At 36.4% G+C, this 15,000-nt stretch overlaps 2 protein-coding genes across 46 annotated transcripts in view; both read right to left on the reverse strand.

Annotated features, from left to right (window-relative positions):
• The window catches only part of si:dkey-75b17.1, a 41,479-nt gene extending 33,936 nt beyond the window's left edge, over nt 1-7,543 (reverse strand). For 16 of the 35 annotated variants that reach the window (XR_012391043.1, XR_012391041.1, XR_012391038.1 and 13 more), the window contains exons 1-3: nt 7,406-7,543; nt 5,443-5,825; nt 1,022-1,200 (exon numbers count right to left, since the gene is read on the reverse strand). Coding sequence is in view for 16 of the 35 variants with exons in the window: in XM_073923998.1 (XP_073780099.1) it covers nt 1,022-1,200; nt 5,443-5,794 (531 nt within the window). In the remaining 19 variants the exon portion in view is untranslated. Of the gene's footprint in view, nt 1-1,021; nt 1,201-5,442; nt 7,362-7,405 lie in introns of those variants that run through there. The other 19 variants (XR_012391034.1, XR_012391033.1, XM_073923990.1 and 16 more) reach the window with 6 other exon arrangements.
• A 720-nt stretch (nt 7,544-8,263) lies between these two features.
• usp16 (ubiquitin specific peptidase 16) overlaps nt 8,264-15,000 on the reverse strand; it is a 20,370-nt gene continuing 13,633 nt past the window's right edge. For 5 of the 11 annotated variants that reach the window (XM_073923197.1, XM_073923202.1, XM_009291915.5 and 2 more), the window contains 4 exons: nt 14,399-14,493; nt 14,224-14,310; nt 11,847-11,994; nt 8,267-9,454 (listed from right to left, as the gene is read on the reverse strand). In XM_073923197.1, the coding sequence (XP_073779298.1) occupies nt 9,333-9,454; nt 11,847-11,994; nt 14,224-14,310; nt 14,399-14,493 (452 nt within the window). In that variant the 3' untranslated portion in view covers nt 8,267-9,332. Of the gene's footprint in view, nt 9,458-11,846; nt 11,995-14,223; nt 14,311-14,398; nt 14,494-15,000 lie in introns of all 11 variants that reach the window. The other 6 variants (XM_073923200.1, XM_009291912.5, XM_073923199.1 and 3 more) reach the window with 2 other exon arrangements.

Raw genomic sequence — 15,000 nt, forward strand, 5'->3', positions numbered from 1 at the left:
TATATATATATATATATATATATATATGTATAACATATATGAATATTAAATGATTTATAATAAAATAAATTGAGATTTATAAAACATCTGAAAGTTGAATAAAAACGTTTTAAATAAGATTCCATTGATTTATTAGGACAGGACAATATTGGCCAAAAAATAAAACTTTTAAAAAAATCTTTAATCTGAGGGTTCAGAAAAATATAATTAATAATAAAATCACTCTTAAAGTCCAAATTAAGTTCTTGGCATTGCATATTACTAAACAAAAATAATATTGATATAAGTACAGTAGTGTGTACACAATATTTTAATAGAACAGGTTTTTTTCCTAATTTGTTAAAGTTTTTGGCATAAAAAAAAAAAAAATCATTTTGACCCCTACAGTGTATTTGGTTATTGCCAAAGATATATTAATGCGGAATATTTGAGGTCCAGGGTCACACATTTTAATATATATGTGATTGTATGTTACAGTATTAAAATATTTTTGATCAATTATTTGCAGCCTTGTGATATAAAGCCAAAATGATTATCCCTCCTGTGAATTGTTTTTTTCTTTTTTAAATATTTTGTAAATGATGTTTAACAGAGCAAGGAATTTTTTTACAGTATTTTCACTGTTATACAATGGTTTGCCTAATTAGCCTAACTTGCCTAATTAACACAGTTAAGCCTTTAAATTTCCCTTTAAGCTGAATACTAGTATCTTGAAAAAATATAGTCAAATATTCTGTACAGTCATCATTACAAAGATAAAATAAATCAGTTTTTTTAAATGAGTTATTAAACCTATTATTTTTAGAAATGCGTTTAAAAATCTACTCGTCATTAAACAGAAATTGGGGGAAAAATATATAAGGGGGGCTAATAATTCAGGAGGGCAATTAACTCTTACTTCAACTGTATATGATAGCCTTTTGTTCATTTAAATAATCCTATTATGTGATAACCTAACACTAAAACAAAAAATACATTTCACAAAGTCTCCCAATTATTACAAGCCTATAAGCAATATTACTTGAGAGGACATGGTGTTCTCCAGCGCCTCTGTGAGACGGATCACCTCCCGCTGCGCCTCCTGTCTGTCCTCTCGGGTCTGCTGCAGCTCATCCTGTAAACGCAGCAGCTCCAGCAGAGACGCGCGCTGCTCCCGTTCATGCTGCTCCTGCAGGCTGATTAACCGCTCCTGCAGACCGGCTGCACACACACAGAACATTACTTTGCTACATACACACTCCTGCTGCGAACACTGATTCATGCAGACTGAACAAGAAAAGAAATCCCACACTCACTTACACATGCAGCTAAAGGGACGTCCCATGAACATTATGATTTTTATACTGTACAAACTATATTCTTCCCCTAAACTCTCAAACACACAATGATATTGATAAAAATCAAATGTGTGCTTTTGTGTGTTGTGTGTGTATTGTGCCATAATCTATGGATTTATTAAAGTACATACTTGAAACTTTTTGGTGCTGCTCATGTGGCAGTCAAAATGCCCCTTTTAAAGTCAACATGTGCTATATTTTTGTTCAGTAATGATTTTAATATTTTGTATATTTCAGGGGTGTGGAGATATTATGGCAAGGCAATATATTTATGCAATAATAATCCATTTATGATGAAGTTTTGAACAACTAAGTAGTTTACTACTATGAGAAAACATACACAAATATTATATTCAAACTTGAAATTAAATGCATTTATATATATATATATATATTTTTTTTTTTTTACTTTTTTTTCTCAAATTTTAGGTCTAATTTGGGTTGCATGTACACTAATATAAATCAATATGCATACTTCAAAGGTGCAGAGAGTAAGTTTGACAGTGGTTGAACTAGGTATTGCATTCCTGGATTAAAACAAGTGCAAGCGCAGGTTGCCAGATTGATGACCACCAGGAGCGAGTCTCAAGACGAAAGGCTGATTTAAGTCCTGTTCTAAATAAAAGCAACAGCATGCGACAGAAGGAATATGTTTAATATTAAAAGGAGTTTTTGTTCAAACCAACACCTTGAATTGATAAATTAGAAACAGCTTCTATTTCTTGCACAACAACAGAAAAATGACAATGATCACCTCACCTTCTGAGGGAGCCTTGAACTGATAGAGGGTGGCTTCATGACCCTCACCAGCATCTTAAATCCTTGAAGTTGAAGTTTTTAATATTTAAAATGTAAAATGTATGAGCATTTGTATGTATTTTATTATCTTTACATGAAATTACAAAAAACTAATTACTGCTTATGTAAGGTTTATAATACAGCCTCTATGGGGCAGGACAGTACATTTGATGTCATTTCTTGACTTAATTTCTAAAGTCTCACACTAACTTTTTCATTTTTCTGAAAGTCTTGATAATGTCATCATGAAGTTTTTCCTTTTATTATTTCAGCAAATAGGATTGTAAAAAAGGTATTAGTTGTACTTTTCAATTCACTGCGCTCTAATGGCCCGCTTCCACTGAGTGGAACTCTGCAGACATATGCTAGTGTCTGTATCAAGAAGTATCGCTTTAACAGACAAGAAGTACCACTTTTTTTCCAAAGGGTACCTAGTACAACAAAAGTGTACTAAAAGGCAGGAGAATGAAAACAAAAGAGGCGTTATTTTAAATACACAGCAGAGACATTACACTGTAATATACAGGTAAAATCAGAATTATTAGCCACCCTGAATTATTAGCCTCCGTTTATTTTTTCCTAATTACTGTTTAACGGAGGGAATATTTTTTCAACACATTTCTAATCATAATACTTTCAATAACTCATCTCTAATAACTGATTTATTTTATCTTTACCATGATGACAGTAAATAATATTTGACTAGATATTTTTCAAGACACTTCTATACAGCTTAAAGTGACATTTAAAAGGCTTAACTAGGTTAATTAGGTTTACTAGGCAGGTTAGGGTAATTAGGCAAGTCATTTTATAATGAATGTTATATATAAAAAAATATTTAGCTAAAAGGGGCTAATAATTTTGACCGTAAAATGGCTTAAAAAAATAAAAACTGATTTTATTCTAGCCAAAATAAAACAATGACTTTCTCCAGACAAAAAAAAAATATTATCAGACATCTGTGAAAATTTCCTTGCCCTGTTTAACATAATTTAGAAAAAAAAAATAATAATAATAATAAAAAAAATTAAAGAGAGGCTAATAATTCTGACTTCAACTGTACATATAATAATAAGCCATGGTCGATCCGAGCTCAAACAAACCTTGTCATTGTCTTGATGAACAGCCACAAGGCCAAAAAGTATTGCCCCGTAGTCGTTTACAAGGCTGTCTAAAGCATGAGCAGTTTCGCTTTCTCATATGCGCGAGTCATCGTATATATTTGAAATAACAAACTTCTTGAGATGATGATAATAATGTGCGAGTGATTATTAAAGTGCTTCTGACATCTGATTCTTTCAGAAATGGACAAACGCCAGAGTGACGCACAAAAACACAAAGAAGAACCCGAAAAAAAAAAAAAAAACAAAGGAGCAAATTATTCTTTCAGCAACCTAAAACATGAACAACCTTCCATGTTTGACAATAATCATCGCCTTTTGGAACATTATGAACTCGGAATGATGGAATTACTCAATAACAGAGGCCACATGTGCTGGTGAAGATTAAAGATACAGATGAGAGGTTTGCACGTGTTTTTGAACTCAAATAAGGACTAAATGTACGCTGTGTGTAGTTTTTCTGTAATTGGTACCCTATCGGAAAATGTAAGGGTCTGTATGTGCTCATATGTTTCATTTATTTATTCATTTATTTTATTTTAATTGCAGACGTTACAGTAGGCTATTTCACACTATCATTGATTTGCAGTTATAATCAAACCATGTTCATAGAAAAGTTAGTAATTAACATTTATACACAAGTATTTATGTGCATAAGGTGTCTGTTTTGTGAGAAGAGCTTCTTATATGATATATGAGCTTTACTGTAGACCAGGGGTCACCAACATGGTAACCCGCCAGGTTCACATGAGTTGCCCGCGGGCCCTGTTCTAAAAATAGCTCACCATAGCACCACACATGAGTAAGCTGCAACTAATATTTTATAGGTATTATTTTTTAAATCACACTTGCATTGGTGTAAATTTGAAAATTACTTTAAGTTATATTTTAAAAAAAACTTTAAAAACAATTTCAGACAAATGAAGTGTTGCATATTGATATCTATCTAACTTGTTAAATCATTGTTGACAACTACTGTGAGAAATCATTAACATGATCAAAGTCTTCACAAAGATGAATATTATTAATTATTAATAATAACATATAATTAAAAGTAAATTGAGAAAAATGTGTTATTTAATAACTGGTAGCCCTTCATACTAATCGGTACCCAAGAAGTAGCTCTCAGACTCCAAAAGGTTGGTGACCCCTGCTGTAGACATTTCCTAGAGCGAGAATGACATTAGCCCCTTTCACACATACAGACCTTTCCGGAAAATTACCGGCAATTTTCCGGAAAGGTTGTATGTGTGAACAGGTCCTTTTTGAAAATACCGGTAAATTTGTTCTGGCTATTTTCCGGAAAGAAAAGTTGTAACATTACCGGCAATTTGCCGGAATGCTGCGCTGTGTGAATGCAGAAGGAAGATTGCCGTAATAAGCGCGTGCTTGTCTAGAACGTGCTGACGTGTGACGTCTGCTTTAGCCAATCACAACAGTCAGACGCATTCACGTCCGCGCGGTTTATGAGAATAAAACCCTTTGAATATTTTTCCAGACACATTTAGCTGCTAGAAGTTAGTCAGATCACGTTTATATGTTCTTCTTAATGTCAACTGTGTAAATAATCATCGATGAGATGCTTATGATAAGCCGTTGTTTGTTTACCTTCAAGCTTTGCGTGTGCCTGTGAAACAGCCTGGGAGCGCCTGCACACGCACATATTATGAACATCTCGACATACGAAAGTGATCCTGCGAAAGTTGTTCACAATATTGATCATCCACAGAGTTTGTAATTTAGTCAAATGTTTACAAATACAAGCGTAGCTGTTTAAAGCTCATTTGTGGTGAATGATGTCAGAATTTACCGGTATTTTGGAATGGATGTGTGAATACTCTTTTCCGGAAAATTTCCATAACGTCCTCGCCTGTGTGAACAGCGCTTTTTTGAATATACCAGTAAAGTCGTTCCGGAAATTTTCCAGATATTTACCGGTATCACTGTGTGAAAGGGGCAGACTGCAACCTTCTTTTGGTATCCTTTTGGCAATGGAAATGCAAACCTGATAACCGGTACCGACCGGTACCGTACTGTTCAGTGAAAATGGGCCATTAGTTTATCAACTATGATGACTTCTGCTGCTGTAAAACCCAGATATGTGAAAAAGCTCCATTGTAAAGTGCTACCTCAAAATGAATTTGCACAATTTAAGACATGCAAAACTATCATCGAAAAGCACTGACCAGGGTGAGATGGGTTGAGCTGTCTCTCTGTCTCCAGACGGAAGGCCGTGAGTTTGAGAGCATGTAAAACACTCTCCAATCTGCACACACGAGCGACCAGCGTCTCACACTGTCTCCAGAGCAAACTCTCTCCTGTGGCGCTCGGGGCCCGCTGAATGTTCACAGGACTGATGGGACGGGTTCCTACAGAGTTCTGGAGATGCTGCTGATCTGCAGATGCTCCCAAGCTGCCCAGAGTCCTCACCAGCTCCTCTGTCTGCTGCTCTGCTGTCTGGAGACGCCTCTGGAGGACAGACAGAGACTCTGGAGCCGCCGCCGAGACACTTACTGGACACACCACTGACCTGGACATCGCTGGACACACAGATGGACAGACAGACACACTGACACACAGAGAGATAGACACACAAGTTAGACAGGAAAAAAAGATATGGACGGATGGACAGACAGATAGACAGACTGGAAAAAATATATGGATGAAATGATAGACAGAAAGAACAATAGATAGACAGATAGGCAGATATACAGACATACAGACAGACAGACAGACAGACAGACAGACAGACAGACAGACAGATAGATAGATAGATAGATAGATAGATAGAGACAGACAGAGGCACACATACAGACAGACAGACAGACATAGACAGACAGAAAGGCAGACAGATATACAGACAGACAGGCCCACACAGACACTCAGACAGACAGACAGACAGACAGACAGATAGATAGACAGACAGACAGATAATGACAGACAGCCAGACAGATAGATAGAGACGGACGGACGGACAGAAGGACGGACGGACGGACAGACAGACAGACAAATAGATAGATAGTGGCACACAGACAGACAGACAGACAGACAGACAGACAGACAGACAGACAGACAGATAGATAGATAGATAGATAGATAGATAGATAGATAGATAGATAGATAGATAGATAGATAGATAGATAGAGACGGACAGATGGACGGACGGACGGACAAACAGACAGACAGAGGCACACAGACAGACAGAAAGGCAGACAGATATACAGACAGACAGGCCCACACAGACAGCCAGCCAGCCAGACAGACAGACAGATAGATATAGACGGACGGACGGACGGACAGACAGAGGCACACATACAGACAGACAGACAGACAGACAGAAAGGCAGACAGATATACAGACAGACAGGCCCACACAGACACTCAGAAAGACAGACAGATAGATAGAGACGGACGGACGGACGGACAGACAGACACAGACAGATAGTGGCACACAGACAGACAGACAGACAGACAGACAGACAGACAGACAGACAGACAGATAGATAGATAGATAGATAGATAGATAGATAGATAGATAGATAGATAGATAGATAGATAGATAGATAGATAGATAGATAGATAGACAGACAGACAGACAGACAAATAGATATATAGTGGCACACAGACAGACAGACAGACAGACAGAGACGGACGGACGGACAGACAAACAAACAGACAGACAGAGACAGAGACAGACAGACAAATAGATAGATAGTGGCACACAGACAGACAGATAGAGACGGACGGATGGACAGACAAACAGACAGACAGACAGACAGAGACAGACAAATAGATAGATAGTGGCACACAGACAGACAGACAGACAGACAGACAGACAGACAGACAGACAGACAGACAGACAGATAGATAGATAGATAGATAGATAGATAGATAGATAGATAGATAGATAGATAGATAGACATGAGCAGGAAACACATTGAGGCAGAAAACATGACAGGCAGGCAGAATAAAAATTGACAGGCAGACAGATTTTGAGATACATGTTGAAATTGTTATTATAATCATCATTAACTCTTACTAATTGAGCATCAACATTATGATTTTAGCTTTGGTTAGCAAAAAGAAACTCGTCAGGTCATCTGATATTATAAACGGCAAAACATAAATCAGTGCACACGCACAGACTCACCGGTACCTGCCGGTCAATCTTCGCTTTAATAAATATCTGGATTTCCGTCACATGCTGAGACGATAAACGGAATGTGCTTATTTTAGTACAAATTTTAGAGTGATTCCGTTTGTTTTTATCTGTTATTGTTGCTTAGCTGGAGAGTACCCAGCAGCTTCCGGCTTAAATGGTTACCGTGGAGACCGCCCCCTCTCGGGCTCTGTTCTAAACTCCCGCCAGACCGCCACAGCAAAATAACACGAAACTAGAGCGGCAAAACCAAATGAAGAGCAAAGCAAAATATAGTGGCCCGGAAGCTCTCTCTGATTGGTCAGGTGTTTATATACAAATTAAATATTTAATTCTTTGTGTGTTTCAGGGTGTGATTTTTATTTTAAAAGCATTCAAATGCTTTTAAAATCTTTAATATCGTGTAAACTATTTGTTATACTATTTGTAAAATGACGGATTTATCACGTGATCTGTGTTACTTTTATCAACGCAGACAAGCTGGACTAATCACTGTTAGTGATTTACAAAGATAAATTATGTTTTACCATTTTAACAGCATGTAATGGATCGTATTTGTAATAATCTACTTGGAAGTTCAACCTTTTGTGTATTCAATCGACAAATTCTTACTTCATTAAACGTCTCTTTTTTCAAATGAATGCGGCGCAATGGAATGTTGAGATTTCTGAGCCACCAAGCGCCATCTTGTGGATGAACTATTCCATCATAAGACACTAAAGCATGGTGCTGCTTCCTCCCAATAATATTCTGTTTCTCTAAAAAGTCTATTACACAGAATTTATCTTTGACATCTTTGGCGTTTTTTAAAATGTCGTCAAGAAATTTTCTGACACGAACACGACGCCATTATATGAGGACAAGATATTTATTGCAATATAAAGTTGTAACGATATTCTGGAGGAAAAATACATACATTTTAGACATTTTTAGAAATTTAAATGGATGTATTGGTCATATTTATGTTCATATTTCTTCCCAAAATTAAACAAAAAGTACATTTACCTTTTATTATTTAACCTAATGTTTATTTGCATTTCTAAACTCAAATTCACTTGGCATTGTTTGTGTTTACATAATATAATTATTAAAAATGTGTCCATGATAATTTGCAGCATTAAATTCATATTAATAAAAGATTATTTGCATAAGAGCAATGAACATTGTTGGAAAATGTGCTTAATTATCATCATTTTGAGGTGAAAATTGACTCTAATTGATTCAAAGGACTCCCAGACTTGACAACAAAGTCCTATATAGCAGTGTTTCTCAACCACGTTCGTGGAGGATCACCATCTTTGCACATTTTCCATGTCTCCTTTACCAAACACACCTGATTCAGATCATCTCCTCATTAGCAGAGACTGAAAGACATGTAATGGGTGTGACAGACAAAGGAGACATCCAAAACATGCAGTGTTGATGGGCCTCCAGGAACGTGGTTGAGAAACACTGCCATATAGCATATGGAGATAAATGTTGAGAAATGCACCACAACAAAGCCTCTTCAGACTGTATTATCAAGACCTAGAGGTAGGAAATATGAACAATTAATCACTTTCAAATCACAAATGAGCCTTATTAACTTTAAAAAATCCTAATGATCACAATTAGGTTCTGCATGTCACTTTGATCAGTGTTTCCCAACCCTGTTCCTAGAGGCACACCAACAGTACATATTTTGGATGCCATTTAGTAGGGGAGAGGTTGAAAATGTGCACTATTGGTGTGTCTTCAGGAACAGGGTTGGGAATCACTGGTTTAGATGTATTAAAAGTTTCCCCTGAATAAGAGCTGATAAACAAATAACATGATGTCAAGTTTCCAGTTGTTTGCATTGTTTTATGTAGATTTCCCAGCAGTCAGAATGAAGCACCAGCAGCCCTTTGTATGGATCGTAGCTCGTTTTAGCAAAGCTTTATGAGATCTTCTCGTAGAATAAGAGGTAGGCTTGGGAACTCTGTACTTTGGCCTCTGGAACCGGATGGACGCTGCTGTCGCTGATGTGAAACCAGGATCCTTTACTGGCCTCGGCGTCACCTGCTGCGAGAGGAAAATGTCACTTTGTGCTTTATGTGATGATCTAACATGCTAAAACAAACAGTTAATGGAGATTTCTCTGACTTATTAAATAAAAATATGACAGATGTTGTGATTCTTATGCCAAGTTCAGACTGCATGATTTAATCCCCAATTTTAACTCGCCAACAGGTTTTGAGAAATTGCTGACAAATGGCTAAAATCACTAGCAAACCGGTGCTCATTCAAGCAAGTAACAATCCCACAGTGTGAACGATCAAAGACACAATCTGAGAGAATCGCCGATGAGCTGCTGACGCTATACCTACACCACCACTCCTGTTTTTTCCTGGAGTCTCCCGTATTTCAGACCCATCTCCCGCCACCCTCCCATTTTGTTATTTCTCCTGTAATTTCACCACCTACTCTCACACCAGTCTGTAGTAGGGTTGGGCCAATAGATGATGTCATCGTCCATCGCCGATGGCCAATAGACAACACGATGCTGAACCGGCATCACCGGGTCTCCGCCCCGCCCCTGTTGCAAACACCCTCGCGAAAAATACTCACTTAGGCCCCGTTTACTCTAATACGTCTTAGTGTTAAATTGCCATTTTAGAACGAAAATGATCCACATCGTGTTTTACCAAGCATTTCTGAACAGCCCTCTGAAAATGCACATCACGTGACCACACACACACACAGAGACACAGCCACACAGACACACACTGTCAAGTACTCCTCTGAGCTCCAGAGAGCAGTGCAGGTTGGACAGTTTATTAAGGTACCGCTGGATCGTGTCTCACTATAGTTGTTAAACGTGATATTCACACATCCCAAGTCTCCTGGAAGTTCTGGGAGTCTCTATGCATTTGTGGGACTCATAATGCCCGCAAACAAGCGATAATCTCCAGGAAATGGCACGCCTCCCTCCCTGTCCTCAAATAAATTATTACTGTTATTTATCTTTTCACGGTTGGAAAGTGTCTATGTGTGTTTATATATACTTTTTTATTATCGTTTTTCTTATTTATGTATTTATTTATTTATCTATTTTATTAGGGGCCAAGCACCATAGGTGCGTAGGCACCTATTGCTTTCGTTAGTGTTCTTCTTCTTCCGTTTCTTCCGCCGGATTTGAATGGCAGCCCATATAGGCGTATGCGGGAAAGTTGTATAATTTAGCACAATGATAGAGGCCAGTCTCAACATTAATCAGACCAAATACGAAGTCTCAAAATCAAACTCTCTAGCGCCAACACTTGTCCAAACTTTCACGTATGTTTATCATGATAACTTTTGAACCGAATGGGCTACAATCAAAATTCTTTTTTCCTCTGATTCCTTGGCTCAGTCCGATTTAAAAGCATATAAAACCCTATGATGTCATTTTCCATCATGAATTTTTTTGTGCTATTTTAAATTTTTCGAAAAAACTATTTGATCGAACTTGTCCTAGGTCGTTTCTCCGATTTTCACCGAAATTGAATCACATGATCTACAGACCATGCCAACCAAAAGTTATGGAATTCAAGTTGATTTGACCAACCGTTTTCGTTTAACTTGCGATCAAATTTTACGAAGAACTTGCGAAAATTAGTATATAAAAACTTAGTATGTGTTATGACAACTAGGGTCTGAGGTTACATGCGGAGTTTCGGCGCACTGCCCCCTAGTGGTCCGGAGATACAAAAAACTTGCTTTTTGGCTTATAACTTCTCAACCTTTCGTCCGAAACTGATAAAACTGCTCTCATTACATTCGCCAGAGCATGTCGAGTCGAGTGATGTCTGATTTTTACAGGTCAGCCATTTTGGGCATCAACCATTTCGATTTTTGGTCAAAAATGCTATATTTTACCAACATATTCACATATCATTACAAAACATGGTATGCATCTTCAACCCCATGCCCTGAAAGTCCTTAAAAACTTCTGGAGCAGCGCCACCTTTTGGTCAAAAGTGCTTGGCCCCTTAATTGCTGCTTGCAGCTATATTTATTATTATTACCATTATTATCATTAATATTATTATGACTATGTCTCTCCAAACACCTGTAATTTCAGACCGAAGTAATTGACAGCTAGTAAACTATTGTATGTTCTATTTTTGGCAGGGCTGTGGGGTTTTGTAAATGTGTATTCTTGAAAATCTTTTTAAAATATTTAAACTAAATATTAAAAATCTTTGGCTTTAGGATCCTGATGACAGTTAAACACATCATCACAGTTTTACTAATTGCGATTTTTCTAAGTGACCACTCAATATGCCTGCTCTGACTTCCTGTTTCAGAGGAAATTAAATTAACACACGGAACATCTTGTGCATTTCAAGGCACTTCAATAAGACTATAACACATGCTTATGTAAATTCATAAAGGTCATCAAAATCTTTGTTTTAGCACTGATACTCACATGCAGCAGCAGTCCCGTTTTGTACACAATTGTGTGTGGAGGGTCGTGATTTAACATAGGCAGTGTAGTGTCCAGAGCGCATGGTGCCACTGTGTTCCACTATGCCATAGAGACTGTACAGCACCTGCGTCTCGCCCTCTTTTACACCCTGAAACACAAAGAGAGCTTTAAAGAAGTACACAATACACAATTTCATGGTTTCCTTTGTCTATGAAGGTGCATCATATTGGAAAAAAACTGACACTGCAATTTTTTCTTATTTGCAATATATGTAGCAATATATGAATCTAATTTCACAAGATGACTCTATTTAGAAAGAATTCATTATGTTATGTTGATTGGGATGATTGTGTTGGTGAGTGTTCCTTAATGAAATGCACAAAATGACTTCATACCACTCAGCACACATACACTTACATATCTTTAAAACACATAGTACCCCACCCTGCCCCCTTTTATTTATTAAAAATAAATAAAATATTTGCAAAAACGTATTCATAAAAGAAGGCATAACGTTAATTAATATGCAATATGGTTGATTAGTATATTGTGATAGCAATATTCCTTGCAATATGACATTTCCCTAAAGAAATGCTATATTGATTATTAGCTATTTTTGCAATCATTTAAAGTGTATTGAATAAATAGTTAAGGGGTGTTTTCTGATCTAATTAAGTGTCATTCACACTGAAAACAGGAGTAAAAATGTTGACTTTTAACCCTAAACGACTTTAAAAATTTGACAGATATTTTGAGTCTTTAATTTTCGTCTAATTTCTACTTCTGCCTGATAGTATTTCAGCTCTGCTTTGAGGCTTTGAGTTCACCTTTAGGCTGGGCCCACACGGAATCTGCGCACGCAGATTTCCGCAGATTTTTAGCCCATCATTGATTCTGTTTATTTACTTGTGTAAATGTGTGTAAATTTATACTTTTTCAGTTTTTTAATTAATTTCAGTAATATTATTGACTAATATGTAAATGTTAACATAATTTATTCACAATACAGTTTATAAAGTCATTTTCTGTCTCTTTCTAGTAGATATATTAAATAGAAGACTTGCTTTGTTTGCATTGTAAACATTAAATACAAGTTACAAAGGCATTACTTTTTAGTTCATATATTAAGGTTTTAGTTATGATGCTCCCAAAATCATTCCGCAGAAATCTGCTGATATTTAACAAAATTCTGCGCAGGATTAGCATAAAACGTCTGGCCCTACTTTAGGCCTCTTTAGCCAATAGCAGAACACCACCACAGCACTGGTGAGGCGGTTGTAAATAGTAATGCATCATCTGATTGATTACATTTGGATAAACTCTGCATGCAACACACAAATGTGTTGTACATAAAATAATAGCAAATGCATGGCATTAATCACATTTTTTGATGATTTATCATACCTCCCTGCAATATGGATATTACACATACTATTATCTAGGCATGGGCCGGTTATAAGATTCTGATGGTATGATAACATTGGATAAAAATATCACGGTTTAACGGTATTGTGCTCACTGCTCTAAAATATCTTCTTTTTAAATGTCTGGGTAAAAAAACAAAATCTTTTTCCACTTTGAAAACAGCAGGTTTTATATTTTGAAAGATTTATAATGTTTTGTTACTGTAAACATGTCAGGCTACATAATACAAATGAATCATTGACTTCTGCTGTCTTCATTTGATTAAAAAAAACAGATTTCTTTATAATTTAAAACGGCACCTTTGGATATTTTTTCTGCGGGAGATACTTTTGTCCAAAAAAAACAAAAAAATAATGCAACTAAAAAAACTTGGAAAAATAAAATACACATACCTCAGGAAATGTTTTACAGAAAATTTTGGCGGTTTTAAAACATTGACTTTTTCAAACAACGGTATACCTTGAAAACAGTTATCGTGCCATGTCTACTATTATCACGATGCAGCTGTGCAGCTTTAACATTACTTATTATTGCAAATTACTTATTATTAAGGTTTTATTAAGGTAATAGTAAGGTTTATTATAAATAAATACATCAACAAATGTGTTTTGATCAGTTTTGGCATTGCATTGTCTGAATTTAATTCAGCCTTTAATAGGTAAGGTAGTAAAATCATGAGATTTTCATCACATGCTGGAGTTTTCAGCCAATCAACGAACACACTGAATAAACAACCAATCAGAACTCCACTGTACCATGCAGAATGATAGAAAATAAAAACAATAATATACAGTACGTGGGAAAAAATTCCACCTCAAAGCACATTGCAATACGTAAAGCACACCAAATAATGCTCTAGTTCTTAAGAACAGTAACATGAGGCCTTCAAACTGATCTACTCAGAGTAATAGCAGGATGATGGAAGCCATGAAATGAAAGATGATTTGCTCACCGTGCAGTTTAAAGAGCAGAATGGAGCGAGATCCAGGATCTGAGGAAACTGCACGTGTCTGTTGACCTTACAAACACTGTATGCAACCTGGAGGAAAATACATGACGGGATGAAGGGTCTAAATGGCAGATTTATCAGTGATGAGATCTGGCAGAGCAGGAGTCAGGTGTTTTACCTGCTGGAATCTCTTCAGGTGGAGGGTGAGCACCACTGGAGGATCAGAGATCAGCATCTGCTTCAGTGCATCTCTGTAAACAGCCTTCTTACAACCTGAATCAAGAGAAAAATCATATGAGGCTTACAATAAATACAAAATGAAGTCTTGTCTTCATAATTCATCATAGACAATGAAAAAAAAAACTAGATGATGCCAAATACATATAAAATGTGTGCATGTTGTTCTTGAAATGTATCGGGATCAATTATATTTTCATCACATTTGAAAGCGGCCGGGATATGTTTTATACACTTACTGAAAGCAAATGCTTTGTTATTAAATAGATATTTACAATATTTAACATAATAGTTACTAATAATTCACAAAAAAATTAACAGTATGTTCAATTAACTTTCCAATGTTTTTAACTGGGGTTTGGGAGTTTATGAAAATAAATGACAATCAAATGAAATCATGAAAATTAATAAATACAGCAGAGCTCTTTAAAAAAAAAATAATCCTGATAAATTTCAATCACAAAAATTGGCAGCAATGTTATTTTTAAGAAAATGTATTTCAGAAAGTGCATTAGGTTCACTTTGTATGTATTCCCATTCATG

The sequence above is a fragment of the Danio rerio genome, chromosome 15 (assembly GCF_049306965.1).
Source record: "Danio rerio strain Tuebingen ecotype United States chromosome 15, GRCz12tu, whole genome shotgun sequence".
Lineage (NCBI taxonomy): Eukaryota > Metazoa > Chordata > Actinopteri > Cypriniformes > Danionidae > Danio > Danio rerio.